The sequence below is a fragment of the Notolepis coatsorum genome, assembly GCF_963971535.1.
Source record: "Notolepis coatsorum genome assembly, chromosome: 18".
Taxonomy (NCBI): Eukaryota; Metazoa; Chordata; class Actinopteri; order Aulopiformes; family Paralepididae; genus Notolepis; species Notolepis coatsorum.
In genome coordinates, this window is record NC_140182.1 from 28,890,806 (window position 1) to 28,908,759 (window position 17,954).

Sequence of the window (17,954 nt, forward strand, 5' to 3'; positions counted from 1 at the left end):
CATGTGACCTGCAGACATCATCCTGGCTGTAAAGAGTCTTGTGTGGTTCATGTGACCTGCAGACATGATCATCCTGGCTGTAAAGAGTCTTGTGTGGTTCATGTGACCTGCATACATTATTCTGGCTGTAAAGAGTCTTGTCTGGTTCATGTGACCTGCAGACATTATCCTGGCTGTAAAGAGGGGTCTTGTGTCGTTCTATTGAGCCCATCTTCATTCAGATCTTGAGGTGAGAAGTCAAGGGACCCTTTCCTACAGCTTGCGTTCTCAGGACTTTCTATCCACCTCAGTCCCACGAGTTCGCACTGAGTTTGGGAAGAGGGATTTTGTGTACTCTGCTCTGTTTTCCTGGAATATATTTCAAAAAAGGTTTTAAAACACTAATTACTGACCTTTTAATGACCGATATGGGAGTGTGCAAATTCTTCTCAGGTTAAGCATTTGCTCTCCCGGGCTGCTGCTTGCTCTTTTTATCTTTATCTTTTTGTCCTTTGTCTATGTTCATTTACTGTCCTGTATTAGGGTGACCAAACATCCTCTTTTACCCGGACATGTCCTCTTTTCACACCCTGTCCGGGGCGTCCGGGGGAGTTTTATAAATTCATGAAAATGTCCGGGTTTCATTGTTTTTTAAGTTTCAGTTTCGGTTTCACAGCATTTTGCGAGCGTCTGAAGGCTCGGGCTGCATTTTTCGTCATTTATAAATGACCGAATTAAAGCGCTATTTGTTGCCGTTCGAATGCCACATCAATCCGCCCCTTGGTTCTCGAGTTACATGCCGATATGTCAGGCGTGCAACTTTTTACGCGCATCAGATTATCACCCCGGACTCACGAGGCTCCAGAAGTCAATCATCAGCCGATTGCGAAAATGATTGGTCAGCGTTGTAACTTGTAGCAAACAATGAGTGTCGCTTTCCAGTTATATCTTTCCTGTGCGAATCAGGGATCTAGGTGAAAATTGACTAGCTAAGACGACAGAAGTGATACAAATTCCGAATGAATTTACTTGGATGAGGAAATGGAGAGATAGAGAGCTTTTTTCTTGGCACACGGTTTACCCAGATGTCTCTAGAAGACTCATTTCTGAATGGATTTTTATAAAACTTGGACCTGTACTACATAAGACTTCAGGCTATGGATATTGCAACTACTACACAAAAACGTGAGTAGGCCTACACAAGTTCAAGTTCAGCCCTATGTTACTCATTAGCACTAAAAGTGATTTGTCTTTATTGTGTAAGAAACTTAAGAATGTTATCTTTTGAAAGAGACCAGGCTTATGCATGTGCTATAAGCATAAAGTATAAAGATAAGCTTTGCAAAAAAAGTATGCAGTCCTCAAGTTCAAGTAAAAGAATGGCCGCTTTTCTGGGCGCATGTTATGTGGTTAAATTTGGGATATTGCAAGCACTACAGAAAAATGTGAGTACACAACTTCAAGTTCAACTCAAGTTCAGACCTATGCTACTCTATTTCATGAGCACTAAATGTGATTTTCCTTTTTTGCATTAGTAACTTCAGAAGGTTATCTTTCAAAAGAGACCAGGCTTATGCATGTGCTATAAGCATAACGTATAAAGATAAGCTTTGCAAAAAAGGTCCTCAAGTTCAAGTAAAGAAATTGCTGCTTTTCTGGGTGCATGTTAATTAAGAGGTTAAAACAATAAGGCATCGTTGAGTAAACTTTGAGTAGAGATTCAAGATTCAAGAGGTTTATTCACATACATACACAAGACGTATAGTGAAATGAAGGTGGCCATGCCCGCTTCGATTGTGCAAAGTATCATTAAGTATCTCGAAGCTGGGGCCAGCATGTCCTCTTTTTTGGAAATCAAAATATGGTCACCCTATCCTGTATGGTTGTTTGTTGTTGTTTTATGTCAGGTGTTGCTTGAAAAAGAGCTCTTTGAGCTCAAGATTCTTACCTGGTGAAATAAAGGTTAAAATAATAATAATAATAATAATAATAATAATAATAATAATAATAATAATAATAATAATAATAATAATAATAATAATAATAATAATAATAATAATAATAATAATAATAATAATAATAGCAATAATATTCCATCTAGCTCCTTGCTAGTGAGCTAGCATGACATGGCTGGTACTGTGGAGCAACATCTAGCTCCTTGCTAGTGAGCTAGCATGACATGGCTGGTACTGTGGAGCAACATCTAGCTCCTTGCTAGTGAGCTAGCATGACATGGCTGGTACTGTGGAGCAACATCTAGCTCCTTGCTAGTTTGCTAGCACGACATGGCTGGTACTGTGGAGCAACATCTAGCTCCTTGCTAGTGAGCTAGCACGACATGGCTGGTGCTGTTGGATTCCTCGAGACCTCTAGGTTCACATGGTTCCAGTATCTTTGCGCTAGGTGAGCCCGCTAGAGCCCTTTAAAGACAGCTAATCAAACGGCGGGGTATCATAAATGCTGATACTGATATAGCCAATGTAAAACACATTCTTAGACAACTAGGCTAAAAGTCATAGATTATGCTGATTTCATCAACAAATCTGTAAAATGGTGTTTCCCACACATGCAATAATGGTGTGGAAGAAATATAAAGAATATTGAGTATCTGGATTGAATTGAATATTGATGGATTAGTTAGTAGACTAATGGATCCATGTACTAATGGATTCATGTACTAATGGATGAGTGGACTAATGGATTAGTTATTATTTGATTGTGTTGGTTTTGTATATTTAGTTATTTATTTGATTGTGTTGGTTTTGTATGTTTAGTTATGTATTTGATTTAGTTAATTTTGTATGTTTAATATTTTTTTTTATTGTGTTTGTCTGTCTGAAGGTCCTGAACAAGGTGATCACAGTCTACTCTGCTCTGTGCAGTGAAGTCAAGAAGCTCAAATATGAGGTAAGGTAGCATGATGAAGGTAGTGGTACCCTGTCTAATGTTGACTTCAGATGATGAAGTTTCAAGTTTGTTTATTAAATATCACAATAAAATACACATACTTTACGGTGAAATACTTGGTTCAGTATGAGCCCCTGAGAGTGTGCTTCATACAGTAAAAAAAAAAAAAAGTAAGTAAAGAGGAATATACATATATACAATATACAGTACAATATACAATCTAAAGTACAACCTAGGTACAGTCTAAGTACAGTGAGTAAAAATGTGTAAACAGTGAGGTACAATGCAGAAAATGAGGTACACAACTTTGAGGTAAGGTGCAATTGCAAATGAGGTATGAATGTAGTGCAAATCTCTTTGATAATAGATAAATATAATGTAGTGTTAAAGTGTCTAAAGTGAGTTTTAAGGTGAGTGTTTGTTTAAAAGGGAGTGTGTGCATGTGGATGTGTGTGCAATGAGTGTAGATGATGGTTTGTTACATGGAGTCATTGAGCATCCTGATGGCCTGGGCCCAGGAGTTCAAAACTTGTAATCCCTATCTGATGGGATCAGATTTGTATTCATTCATTTCAACTCATTATGAATTGAAAATGGGGGACCCTGATGTAAACGAGACGAAAGTCTTTCTCTGGTCTGCATCCCCTTAACAATTGTGTGTATTGAGCTGTACTGTACCCATTCTGCAATCTGTTAATTAAAATGTTCAATCAATCAATCAATCAATCAATCAATAGGGATTCAATGTTTTGAACTCCTGGGCCCTGGGGATAGAAGCTCCTTCTGAGTCTCTCTGTACTGGCCATGAGACTCCGATAGCGCTTGCCTGACTGCAACAGTTCAAAGAGGCAGTTGTTTGGGTGACTAGAGTCTTTGGTTATTCTCTTAGCCTTGGCCCTGCAACACTTGTTGTAAATGTCCTGGAGAGTGGGAAGCGGAAGCCCACCTTCAATTGTGCGTTCGGCTGAATGTGCCACTCTCTGTAGTCTGCTGCGGTCGTGTGCGGTGCTATTCCCAAACCAGGAGGTGATGTTACCAGTCAGGATGCTCTCTATTGTGCATGAGTAGAAGTTCTTAAGGATTTTCTGACTCACTTTGAACTTCCTTAGGTGCCTAAGAAAGTAGAGGCGTTGCAGTGCCTTCTTCACTACACTGTCAATGTGTGTGGTCCATGTCAAGTCAGGGCTTGACATTAACTTTTTGAGCCACTTTGAGTGGCTCAGATATTTTACTTGTCCGAAATGTACTTGTGAAAACAAAGGCCTATTAAAAAATAAATAAAACCGACAAGATATTTGGACAATTATTATGATTTAATAACTTAAACACAGTGTGTGTGCATTTGTGTGTGTGGGGTATATACTTTATGATCAGTCCTCCAGCTCATCTTCACTCCCCATCAGCACCAGCTCATCTTTCTCATCTCCCCTCTCTTGACGACCAGGGGTTAAACCCTGGTCGTATGCCTATAGTTGTTATTACGGTATAGTTGTTATTGCCATAAAAACACAATTCAAATAAATAATAGTCTTTTTATTTGAAATAATTTCTTTTAACAATAGGCACATTAGATCAACAGGTAACAACAAAACAATAACAATATTGTAACACCTTTCTTATATTATTGTCAGAGTAATACTGTGTGTGTGTTGTTAGTGTTAATGATGTCTTGTAGATTATTATGGATATTTGCAACTCTATTCTTTTAAGGACTGATGGGGTAGTTTATGAAGTAATAAAACATGTAGTGAAAAGTACAGAAATCCAAACTGGCATTTTTGTTGGCAGCGTAGTCATACAACAGACACTGATGTATTGGGTTTGCGTTTGAGCCTCTTGGATGCCATATTTTAGTGATCACAAGTGTGTCACACTAGGTCCGGAAGTCAAGACAAACACAGTTGTACGCTGGACTCCGATGCATTAACGACATGTAAACAAACAGCCAATAAATGTGAAGTTAAATTTGAACCTCGGTTGTCAAGCCTCGTCAATATAACAGATACACCTAGCTAACATGGGGCAGGCTGCTTTGAGCGAATGATACACACTCACAATCAAATCAACTGCTCAACTGTTAGCTATTACTGCTGTGTAAAGTGTTTTCACACACAGGGCTAACGTTAGCTAGCAAGCAGCTCACTATCAAGTCCACTATTATCCCTGTACCCAAAAAATCCAAGCCTGCTTGCCTCAACAACTACCGCCCTGTAGCTCTCACCTCCATAGCCATGAAGTGCTTTGAGAAGCTAGTAAAGGGCTACATCTGCTCCTCCCTCCCCATTAACCTGGACCCCCTGCAATTTGCATACCGCCCCAACAGGACGCCATAGCCCATGTGCTGCACACAGCAGCATCACACCTGGACAAGAGGCAGGGGAACTATGTGAGAATGCTGTTCATCGACTACAGCTCAGCATTCAATACCCTAGTCCCCTCCAAACTCATTGCCAGTGGGTCTTGGACTTCCTGACGGGCAGACCCCAGGTGGTGAGAGCAGGCAACTGCACCTCCTCATCCATCACTCTCAACATAGGGGCCCCCCAGGGCTGTGTTCTGAGTCCCCTCCTCTACTCCATGTACACACATGACTGTGTGGCACAGCGGAACAACAACACAATCATCAAATTTACTGACGACACAGTAGTGGTGGGCCTGATCTCTGCAAACGACGAGAGGGCCTACCTGGAGGAGGTCAAGGTTCTAACAGGATGGTGTCAAGAGAACAGCCTCTCCCGTCAGCTAAACAAAGGAGATGATTGTGGACTTTAGGAGGTCGGGGGTCAGGGACTACAGCCCCCTCAGCATCGACGGGGCACCGGTTGAGAGAGTGAACAGTTTTAAGTACCTCGGAGTCCACATATCCGAGGACTTGACATGGACCACACACATTGACAGTGTTTTTTTATTACTTGTCCCGGACAATAGGACAAGCCTTAATGTCAAGCCCTGCAAGTCCTCAGATATGTGGACTCTGAGGTACTTAAAACTGTTCACTCTCGACCGGTGCCCCATCGATGCTGAGGGGGCTGTAGTCCCTGGCCCCCGACCTCCTAAAGTCCACAATCATCTCTTTAGTTTTGCTGACGTTCAGGGAGAGGCTGTTCCACAACTGTGTCGTCAGAAAACTTGATAATTGTGTTGCTGTTCCACTGTGCCACACAGTCATGTGTGTACAGCGAGTAGAGGAGGGGGCTCAGAACACAGCCCTGGGGGGCACCTGTGTTGAGAGTGATTGTTGAGGAGGTGCAGTTGCCTGCTCTCACCACCTGTCAGGAAGTCCAAGACCCACTGGAAGATGTCGTAGTTCAAGCCCGGGTCTCTGAGCTTGACTACAAGCTTGGAGGGGACTATGGTATTGAATGCTGAGCTGTAGTCAATAAATAGCATTCTCACATAGTTCCCCTGCCTCTTGTCCAGGTGTGATGCTACTGTGTGCACTGCAGCACATGGGCTATGGCGTCCTCCGTGGACTTGTTGGGGTGATATGCAAATTGCAGGGGGTCCAAGGTGTTGGGGAGGGAGGAACAGATGTAGCCCTTCACTAGCTTCCCAAAGCACTTCATGGCTATGGAGGTGAGAGCTACAGGGCGATAGTCGTTGAGGCAAGTGGGCATGGATTTGTTAGGTACAGGGATAATGGTGGACTTTTTCAGACGGGTGGAGATGACGGACTGTTCTAAGGACAGGTTGAATATGTCAGTGAATACCGGGGCCAGTTGGTCGGCACAGACTTTTAGGACGCGACCAGGGATACCGTCCGGTCCTGCTGCCTTCCTGGTATTCACTTTTTTTTTTTTTTTTTTTTTACTCTTTCTCCCCCTTTTTCTGTATTTTTCTCCCATCCCAATTTTAGTTGTTATGCCCATTCCCTCCCTTCCTGTTCGTTGCGCGCATTTCCCCCCCACTTGCCGGTCTAGGGAGGGTTGAAGACTATCACATGTCTCCGATACATGCGGCGTCAGCCAGCTGCTTCTTTTTTCACCTGACAGCGAGGACTCTCATTGGGTGAGTGTAAAGCGTGGGAGGATCACACTACCTCACCCAGATCCCTTCCTCGCTGAGCAGGCGCCCCGACCGACCTGTAGGAGTCGCTGTTTACAACAACCAGGACCCAGCCCACCAGCTTCCCACCCGCTGACACTGCCAATTGAGTCAGTATGGACGACCGACCAAGCCGGAGGTACCGCGGCAGCTGGATTCGATCCCACTGTCTCTGCGGTGGTAGGCAGACGCTTAGTCCGCTGCGCTACCCGGCCGCCTGGTATTCACTTTCTTAAAGGTCCTCCTCACCTCATGTTCTGTTATCCTGAACACTGAGTCTCCATCGGCAGTGGCTCTTCTCTCCATTGCAGTGGCCTGTAGGCTGTTGTTATTTACAGCCTCAAACCGTGCATAGAAGTTATTGGTTTGTTTGCCAGGGAGATATCATTATTCAGCATGGGGGTGGGGGGGGCTTTGTAATCTGTCATAAGTACCCTGTTTAATGTTGACTTTAGAAGATTGTTAGATATTAAAACAAGCTGATAACTTCTGGTTGATTTATGAGGCGGCTGAACAGAGATTGGGCCATGGTTAGACTAGGTGTTTTTGTTTTCGTTTTGTTGCTGAATGAATATGTTTGCTGTCCCAGTTAAATAGAAATGCCGTCCTATTAGACTAGCAGAGACAGAGACATAGAGAGAGACAGAGAGAGAGAGAGAGACAGAGAGACAGAGAATCTACGTAAAAGGGCGGACACCCATAAATCAAGTCACAATTTTATCCCAGTAATTAAGCATTAACTAGCCTCATGCAGATATCCTCTCCCTCTCTCTCTCTCTCTCTCTCTCTCTCTCTCTCTCTCTCTCTCTCTCTCTCTCTCTCTCTCTCTCTCTCTCTCTCTCTCTCTCTCTCTCTCTCTCTCTCTCTCTCTCTCTCTCTCTCTCTCTCTCTTTCTCTCTGTCTCTGTTAGTCTAATAGGATACTAGATTACTAGGCTAATAGACTGCTCTTGCTTACGTAACACCTCTGTCCTAATATTGAACTCAATAGTATTGATGACAGTCAAAGACACTACATACTATGACGGGTCAAAGGTCAGGACAGTACCGTCTATCCCTTTACGGTGTGTGTGTGTGTGTCTGTGCGTCCGTGTGTGTTTGTGTCGGAATGTCATTCACCTATACTGTCAGCAGTCAAAGAGGGACACTTAGAATCCATGTGCGTCCGTCTTATTATAATTATAGTCTGGCTCAGTGAGCATCGTACGTTTCCTGACCACGTATTGCAGAGGGGGAGAGCGAGGAAAACATGACAATTTCCACAACACAATTGCAACTTTCATCCAGTCAATGACGCATATCCTCAGCTCTTTATTGTAGGTAGTGCATATATTAAGTTCACCTCTGTAATATACTCAGTGCATACGGATGACAGGATAGATACAGTAGGGAATAGAGATAGAATGATAATGAATAGGGATGTCCGATATTATCGGCCGACCGATATTATCGGCCGATATCGGCAGTAAAATGTGATATCGGAAAATATCTGTATCAAAATTTTATTTATTTTTTTTTTTACATTTATTTAACCTTTATTTACCCAGGCAAGCAAGTAAGAACCAATTCTTATTTTATTTATTGTCAAAAGTATGCATGTTGGTTTAATTCAACAACAAGAGATATGTAATGTTAATTTTTACTTTTTTAATTATCATATTTTGCACAGATAATGCTTACATTTAGAAAGCCTTTTGAATGCATCCAGTGAAATTATTAATTACCTGAAATTATTCCGTTTTTTTTGGGGGGAAACCCTGCATATATCGGTATCGGTTGATATCGGTATCGGTATCGGTATCGAAATTAAGAGTTGGACAATATCGGAATATCGGTATCGGTAAAAAAGCCAATATCGAGCATCCCTAATAATGAATATACATTAAATAGAGCGAGAGAAAGATAACAATATAGAGAGAGATGTGGATAATATAGGTTTATATAAAATGGAAGAAAAGAGAGAAAAAGAGTGAGCTCTCCCCCTCTGCAAGACGTGGTCAGGAAACGTACGATGCTCACTGAGCCAGACTATAATAATAATAAGACGGACGCACATGGATTCTAAGTGTCCCTCTTTGACTGCTGACAGTATAGGTGTATGACATCCCGACACAAACACACACGGACGCACAGACACACACACACACCGTAAAGGGATAGACTGTACTGTACTGACATTTGACCCGTCATATTATGTAGTGTCTTTGACTGTCATCAATACTATTGAGTTCAACGTTAGGACAGAGGTGTTACGTAAGCAAGAGCAGCCTATTAGCCTAGTAATCTAGTATCCTATTAACCTATGAGAGAGAGAGAGAGAGAGAGAGAGAGAGAGATTTGATAAAAAACTTTATTCTTTACTAAAAACACTCAAGATGCAACATAAACTTTCAACATTAAAATACTCTACAACTCAAACAACAAAAACAAAACAAACAAACAAACAAAACAAAGAAACGGAACACAAAAAAAAAAAAATAATCACAACAAACAAATCAATTAGGGACAACACTGCTTAAACTGAACCAAATTGTCACTTAGAACTTTTCCCCCATATGGAGGAAAAAAAAACTCTAAACGATCCAAAAGTCTGGGTGTATCAACGAGAGAGACACCGGAGAGGCACTGTAGAAACCTTAGTCCTGAGAAGAGCGTCTCTGTCTTCACCTTTCCCCTTTTGGTACAACACAACAGGCCTTTGTGCGTGTCTGACAGACTCCAGTCAACACCCATCTCGTGGATAAAACGGGCCGCTTCGACAGCCGACCCTCCTCCTTCATCCTTATCACGTAAGCTCCTACCGTCCACCCGTCGTATATCATATGGCCTCGATGATGTCAGGGGCCGAAACCAGAGCAGGGGGGCCGAGATGCACTCTGGACCGACATCCTCAGTAGACAGTTTGTAACCCTCGCCTCCCCGTCCGAGGCCGCCTTTTCCTTCCCGGTCCAGATGCCGCTCCAACCTCACCTCCCACACCCCCGTGCGGAGACTGGCAGCCCCCAGTGACTTCCCATCGAGCAGTCCGAGTCACGAGCTCACAACCCTGATGAAGCCCATTCCAACCATAAGGTAGAAAATAACCAGCAAAGTCCGCTTTACCATCACCCTCCGAGGCTGAGCCAGTAAAATGTCTATACCGCCGTAGAACGTGTCGAGCCCCACAGTCATACCTTCCAACCCTTGAACAAGGTAACGGTGCCGGTAACATAAAAGGACGGCAGAGACAACATCCCCCATGACAACTCTGAAGAAAGGCTTGCCGAAGGAGTCTGACGTGGCCTTCCCATTGGGCATGAAAACGATACGCTCCGCTCCTGTCTCTGAATCCTCCATACTCCCAGTTTTCACAAAGTTCCACAAATGCATACGAGTACATGAGATGATCAACCAAAGTCTCAGCCTCCAGGCCTCAGCATCAGGACACCATGAAACGTCCAGTCCTAAGTGACAACACACCAGTCCCATCAATACAAAAACTCTCATATGGAAGAAAACAAAAAGTGAAACAAGAAAACCAAACAAACAAAAAAAAAACACTACACTGATTCCACTCCGTCCCCCACCATACTGGGGCCCTTCAGTACTTTCTGCACAACCTTCCTCAACCTGTATAAATCTGTGTCAACAAAACAACCTTCTCCTTTAAACCTCATATGTTTCTTTGCATTCAAAACAAAAAATCCATATCTGAAAAAAAAATGTCCACCTCCACTCCCTTCCTGTTCTTTGTCACCTGTAAAAACAGTTTCATCGCACCCAAAGAATAGGCAGCACCCTCTGAAGAATCATCGCTCCCATATTCCTCACTGTCATCAAAAAACAACCCTTGTGTACTCTGTGTGCTGCCGATTTCTTCCGACACACCTGGCTTCTTAGCTTGTGATCTTGACAACCCAATTACTCCACCCTTTCTCTTCTGCCTAAACACCTCTACCCCCCCGTCCCCCTCTTCCATATCAATATCCTCCACTCCCTCCACCCTGACCCCCACAACTGAGTCCTCTGACCCTGCTCCCTCAATAGCTACAGCCCCCCCAGGCACACTCCCCTCATCCGAAAAACTCCCTGCCACCACCCCCCCCCCCTCATCTTCATCCCCTTTTCCTGTCCCTTGTGTCTCAACAGATCCACCTCCGCAATCCTTCCTGCCACGACCCCCCCCCCCCCCCCCCCCTCATTTCCATCCCCAGCAACTTTCCTTAGTACATCAACAGGACCACTTGCCCCATATATTACAACAGGTCCCCTTGCCACCTCTGCAATCCCTCCTTCAACCGGTCCATCTGTCCCTCTAATGTCAACAATTCCACCCCTCACCTGGCTATCCAACACGTCTTGGTTTACACAAGCTCCTACTACTACCACCCCCCCCCCCCCCCACCGTACCATCTCCACCATTCTTTCCCCGTGTTACAATCCCCGCCGAAACCACCCCCTCCATTCCCTTATCACCTCCATCTGGTACCAAAACCTTCTCAGAAACCTCCCCACTACCCCTCATCCCCTGCCCCCCCCCCCCTCAACCCCTCGATTCCCACCCCAAGCTGGTCTTCCTTTCGGCCTCGCACCTTCCCCATCATTTTCCCCCCTGCTCGGCCCCTCCCCAGGGCACGCTTGTCTCTGATGCCCCTCTTTTCCACACCCAAAACAGCGCATGTTTTGTGTTGTCGCAAAGATAATGTACTCAAACCCGTCTATTACTACTTTAAAATTAAGATCTAACTCATCATCACGTCTGTTCATTACAATGAACGTCTGCCTTCGGTGAGAAACCACATGCTTCAGTTCAGAGAGAGAGACCACATGCTTCAGTTCAGAGAGAGAGAGAGAGAGAGAGAGAGACTCTCTTGCGCGCACGGGGAGGGGGGAAGGACACGTGGCACAGCAGGAGATTGGACGAGAGGACAGGGGGAGGGACAGGACTTCTGCATGAGGCTAGTTAAGGCTTCATTACTTGGATAAAATTGTGAAGTTGAGTTATGTGTGTACGCCCTCTGACGTATATCCTCTGTCTCTCTCTCTGTCTCTCCACACAGAGTACACAGTAGACACAGAGTATACAGGGTACAGAGTATACACAGTACAGAGTACACACAGTACAGAGTATACACAGTACAGAGTACACACAGTACAGAGTATACACAGTACAGAGTATACACAGAGTACACACAGTACAGAGTATACACAGTACAGAGTACACACAGTACAGGTCTTCTTTAGGGTCCTCCCCACTCTGGGTATCGATGGTATGTCTGAGATGAAACAAACTGTCAGCTGCACAGTAAAGGTATCCATATTATGGAAGATCAAAAAGACGCCTCACACAAAACAGAACTGGGCAGAGTACATTCCCAATACCCGGGACTGGGGGGTCTGTACCTAGGTGAAGGCGGTAACCCTCCATCTATCGTCCGCCAGAACGCAAAATATTGGGAGGATAATCAGATTACAGGACCCAAGATGGCAACATATTAATGTAACATCACACAATGTAATGGGATACCTACATATGTCATTGTCCTTCAATAAAGAATAATTAAACACAAAGGTATTCGTCTGTATCTTATTCACAATAATAGTCATTTAATAGGACCATGTCATCATGTCAAAGAGGGCCATATCAGATTACAGTACCCAAGATGGCAACATATTAATGTAACATCACACACCGTAATGGGCTGCATAAATATGTCATTGTACTTCAATAAAGAATAATTAAACGCAAAGGTATTCGTCTGTATCCTATTCACAATAACAGTCATTTAATAAGACCACGTCAGCATGTCAACGAGGTCATATTAGAAGACATCTGCCATCTTCCATAAACTAACTATATACTGACTTCAGAAGTGGTGCAATGTACCCATCTGCATGAGCCTTATATAGATGGAAGGCAGTGAGCCACAACCACTAATCACACACACACACGCATGCAGAGAGAAAGAGAGAGAGAGGCGGGGCCGGCCCATAGATTGATGGGGGGGGCAGGGCTAGGGCATCAGTTTGGTGCTGGCTGGCTAACTAACGTGGGCTAACGTTAGCTGCTAGCCACAATGCTATACTGGCATATTCCATTCACGTTAGCATGTAGCTAACAACATCGGAGATCTTTTTGTGAGACTAAACTATCCGCTCTTGGTGGTCAATTGTGTTGATATTAGTTTTGTTTCATCAACAAATGAGAGGCAGAACACACAGTGAATGTATCCGTTTTGTTTATTGCACTTTTATTGCACTTTCTTTGCTGAAAAATAAGTGCTACATTGGCTAAATAGCTCACGGAGGCATTTAAAGATGGCGGCTTGTTGATTTTTTTTGCAGGAAGTGTATTGGCACATTCAAGTTCTGATTGGTTGAAAATGGCCTTCATGTTCGCCACCTACTGCCACCTACTGCTTTGGCATTGTACTACATCACTGTGCTCAGGAGGCAAAACGAAAGTGCTCCGGTTGCAAAACAAATGTCTAACTCGGCTGCCACTACGTTGCGACCTGGAAAGCGAAACTCATCTTGAAAACAAAACGAAAACACCCTGTGTGTAACCGACGCCGAAACAGGAGTCAAGGGTGGAATTCAAGTTGGTTTACTTGTTGGAGCACACGAGAAGCAATACAGGCCTGGACCAGAGCCCGAGTGGAGCCTCATGCATGAGCGCACCACCGCAGACTAAGGTCCCATCAACAGAAACAGACAAGGTTATATACATTTGAGAATCCCATTTTTAGAGAGGATGACCGACTGGTTGATGATTGATGATCGACAGGCTTGCTCTTAGATGGTCATATGTCTGGAATATATGTGAGCTGGGGCTGAATATGATATTATGCTCAGCTTTGCTCCTCCTCAGTGGCCGGTGGCGCCATGCAGGCACCGGTCATTTAGGTCACACAGGTTATCAGTAAGGATGTTTGATATTGGCTTTTTTACCGATATACCGATATTGTCCAACTCTTAATTTCCGATACCGATATCAACTGATACCAATATATGTGGGGTCCCCCCCCCCCCCCAAAACTGAATAATTTCAGGTAATTAACATTACATATCTCTCTTGTTGTGGAATTAACAACATTATGCATACTTTTGACAATAAATAAAATAAGAATTTGTTCTTACTTGCTTGCCTGGGTAAATAAAGGTTAAATAAATGTAAAAAAAAGAAAAAGGTCAACGTTATCAGGTCAATGTATTCTAATCCTGGGTGCCTGGGCTTGGCTAGGGAGACAGTATATATGAGAGAGAGAGAGCGAGAGAGAGAGAGAAATAGATATCTAAATCAATCTAAATAAGTATAGATAAACAGGGGGGTTTGGAAAATGGGATTGTGGCCATTTATACAGACTATTAAATTTTTATGTTACGCTAGTATGTCGCCATCTTGGGACCTGAAATCTGACCCCTTTTCCAGTAGACTGCGTTCTGGGCACCGGCTGCGCCTAAGTTCAGTCCCCCTGCGCCTGTGGTAGTGGTAGTGTACCCTGCCCAGTTCTGGCTTGTGTGGTAGTGGCTCATACAAATCAGCCCATGGTTTGATGGAATTACGTCACAGGAAAAGCTTCAGGCAGAGAGAGAGAGGGAGGCAAACATCAATTGCTATTATACAGAGCCAAAACAGTGCCGACCTCAGAACTAAAGTATACAGCCAACCATTACTTCTTCTAAATGTCTTGGAGAAACACTGCCAACGGATCTCTGTTCTAGGTTGAGAGGCATATTCTGCTTCAGTCTCTGTTGTAGACTGATGGTGTCTCTCTGTTTCCCCCTGCAGGCAGAAAAGAAGTTCTACAATGGCCTGTTGTATTATGGAGAAGGAGGTAATGTTACCTAATGTTTCTCCCACATAATTTCAGTATTGTCCCCAGAATTTCAGTATTTTCTTCGCTGCATATTGTCCCCCAATGATCTTGCATGCAAATTAAATCAAGTGTGTTTGTGTGTGTGTGTTCAGTCCCTGACACCAGTGTGGTTGAGGGAGAATCTCAGATCCAGATGGGACGATTCATCTCGTTCCTTCAGGTGAGATGTGACTCAATCATTCACTCAGTCACTGATTCAGTCACTGATTCAGTCATTCACTCAGTCACTGATTCAGTCACTGATTCAGTCATTCAATCAGTCACTAATTCAGTCATTCACTCACAACAATTCAACATTGCTGATTTATTTTGCACATCCAATGCATCTCATACACATCCCAAAACTCTCAACTGTAAGTACAACTGGACATTGATCATTAGAACCCTGCCCGCTGCTGCCAATAACTCAAATAGCTTTTATTTAAATCCTTCAAGTTTGTGGTGCACATTTATGACCCATAGAGGATGCACTCTATTGATTTTGGTGACCCCATGATATTTACTGTAGCGCCACCATCAGGCCAAATCTTTTAGAAAATCTTTATAATTAGTGTATCTTTAATACCTTTTGTTCAAATCTCTCCCTACTTCTCGCCCCTCCCCCTCTCTTTCTCTTTCTCTCTCTCTCCCCCACTCTGTAGGAGCTGTCGTGTTTTGTATCCAGGTGTTATGAGGTGGTGGTCAACATTATTCACCAACTGGCTGCACTCTACAACAGCAACAAGTAAGACATACAGCTAGGTTTAACTGTACTCTCTCTCAACAAGTAAGACATACAGCTAGGTTTAGCTGTACTCTCTCTCAACAAGTAAGACCCACAGCTAGGTTTAGCTGTACTCTCTCTCAACAAGTAAGACCCACAGCTAGGTTTAGCTGTACTCTCTGTTACAGTGGGTGACAATATTGTCACAAGGAAAGATGAAATTACCTACCTGGGTTCCATCCTAGAGGCTAATCTCTCCTGTGACAAAATGGCATCCAATGTAATAAAAAAAGTCAACCAACGAACTCGATTCTTGTACCGGATCTCCTCTCTGGTAAACAAGAATACCCTGAAGACTCTGGCAGGAGCACTCATTCAGGGGTACTACGACTATGCTTGCACCTCATGGTACCAAAGCACCTCAAAGGCGCTAAAAACAAAATTACAAACATCTCAAAACAAACTGGTCAGACTACTGCTTGACCTTACTCCTAGAACCCACCTCACCCCTGCCCACTTTGACAACCTAGGATGGCTTAGAGTAGACGACAGAGTACAGCAACTTGCAATGGGCCTGGTCTACAAGATACACTACACGACCAAGGTACCCATGTACATGTCAAAATACTTCCCAAAGGTCAGTGAATACCACGATCACAACACCAGAGGGAGCTCCACAAATCATGTTAAACCCAGATTCGGCTCAAATAAGGGACTAAACACGTTTCGCAATTATGCCACATCAATGTGGAACGCCCTACCCAAAGCTGTAAAGGAATGTGGATCACTACCCACTTTCAAAACCTCTCTCAAGGGACACCTACGGGAGACTGCAATTCAACACTGGCCCCTGTAAATATCCTAACCCAACCCCCTCCAATGTACAGTCATTTACCTAGTATGGTTTTGTCAATAGTCCAATGTACAATTTTGTTTGTTTGTACAGTGTCTCCCCCCCCCCCCCTCAATGTACAGTTTTGCTTGTATATACAGTGTGCCCCCCCCCCCCCCCCAACCACCTCCAATGTAGATTACCCAGTATGGTTGTCAATATCCCAGTGTACCCAACCCCCCCCACCCAACCTCCTCCAATGTACAGTTTCTACGTCAAATGTATATACTCCCTTTTCCTGACTCCTTCTGTATCACAAACAGTACTGTATTTGCAAATCTGGTATGTCATAAATGTATAGATGTAGCAGTACTGACTATCTGTATGTCATGTATGTCATATATGTCCTGATGAATTGAAAATGGGGGACCCTGATGTAAACAAGACGAAAGTCTTTCTCTGGTCTGCATCCCCTTAACAATTGTGTGTATTGAGCTGTACTGTATTGTACCCATTCTGCAATCTGTTAATAAAGTTTTCAATCAATCTCTCTCTCAACAAGTAAGACCCACAGCTAGGTTTAGCTGTACTCTCTCTCAACAAGTAAGACTTACAGCTAGTGTGAGTTCTACTCTTTTTCAACAAGTAAGACATACAGCTAGCATGAGGTATACTCTCTCTCAACAAGTGAGACCTACAGCTAATTCAGTTATCTTTAAAAGTTCACCCGAGATCATTGCATACAATACTGAGAGAGACAGAGACCACAGTTACTGAGTGAGTATACTTAGGCACCGGTGGAGCATGTTTGATGTTGACTGATCGCTATTGTAATAAAACTTGTCTTGTAGGGGGGCCACAAAAATAATAGAATCATCTGGAGTCCATTTCCAGGTGAGTTACTGTGATCCTATGAGCAGCGTTCTGTTCTTATGCAGGACTGAAAAGCATGGAAATGTACCTGTTCTGTCTAGACTGTGTTATACTGTGTATTTACCTGCTCTGTCTAGACGGTGTGTTATAGTGTGTATTTACCTCTCTGTCTAGACGGTTTGTTATAGTGTGTATTTACCTGCTCTGTCTAGACGGTGTGTTATAGTGTGTAATTACCTCTCTGTCTAGACGGTGTGTTATAGTGTGTATTTACCTGCTCTGTCTAGACGGTGTGTTATAGTGTGTATTTACCTGCTCTGTCTAGACGGTGTGTTATAGTGTGTATTTACCTCTCTGTCTAGACGGTGTGTTATAGTGTGTATTTACCTGCTCTGTCTAGACGGTGTGTTATAGTGTGTATTTACCTGCTCTGTCTAGACCAGGGGTCTCAAACTCAATTGTGGGGCGGCGTGGCTCAGGGGTAGAGCGGGTTGTCCAATGATCCAAGGGTTGGTGGTTCGAATCCCGCTCAAGCCCATGTCCATCCCACTGCCGTTGTGTCCTTGGGCAAGACACTTAACCTACTTGCCTCGTATGAATGTGTATGCATGTGAATGAATGTTGGTGGTGGTCGGAGGGGCCGTAGGCGTTGATTATTCGCCACGCTTCCGTGAGTCTGCCTCAGGGCAGCTCTGGCTGCAATTGTAGCTTACCACCACCGGTATGACTGTGTATGAACGAATAATGGACTCTGTGAA

At 43.7% G+C, this 17,954-nt stretch overlaps 1 protein-coding gene across 3 annotated transcripts in view; it reads left to right on the forward strand.

Annotated features, from left to right (window-relative positions):
* washc4 (WASH complex subunit 4) overlaps positions 1–17,954 on the forward strand; it is a 105,774-nt gene that overhangs the window by 11,916 nt on the left and 75,904 nt on the right. For 2 of the 3 annotated variants that reach the window (XR_014620750.1, XM_084335511.1), the window contains exons 4-8: positions 2,821–2,886; positions 14,701–14,746; positions 14,881–14,948; positions 15,430–15,512; positions 17,175–17,217. Coding sequence is in view for 2 of the 3 variants with exons in the window: in XM_084335511.1 (XP_084191637.1) it covers positions 2,821–2,886; positions 14,701–14,746; positions 14,881–14,948; positions 15,430–15,512; positions 17,175–17,217 (306 nt within the window). In the remaining variant the exon portion in view is untranslated. The remainder of the gene's footprint in view (positions 1–2,820; positions 2,887–14,700; positions 14,747–14,880; positions 14,949–15,429; positions 15,513–17,174; positions 17,218–17,954) is intronic. The other variant, XM_084335512.1, reaches the window with a different exon arrangement.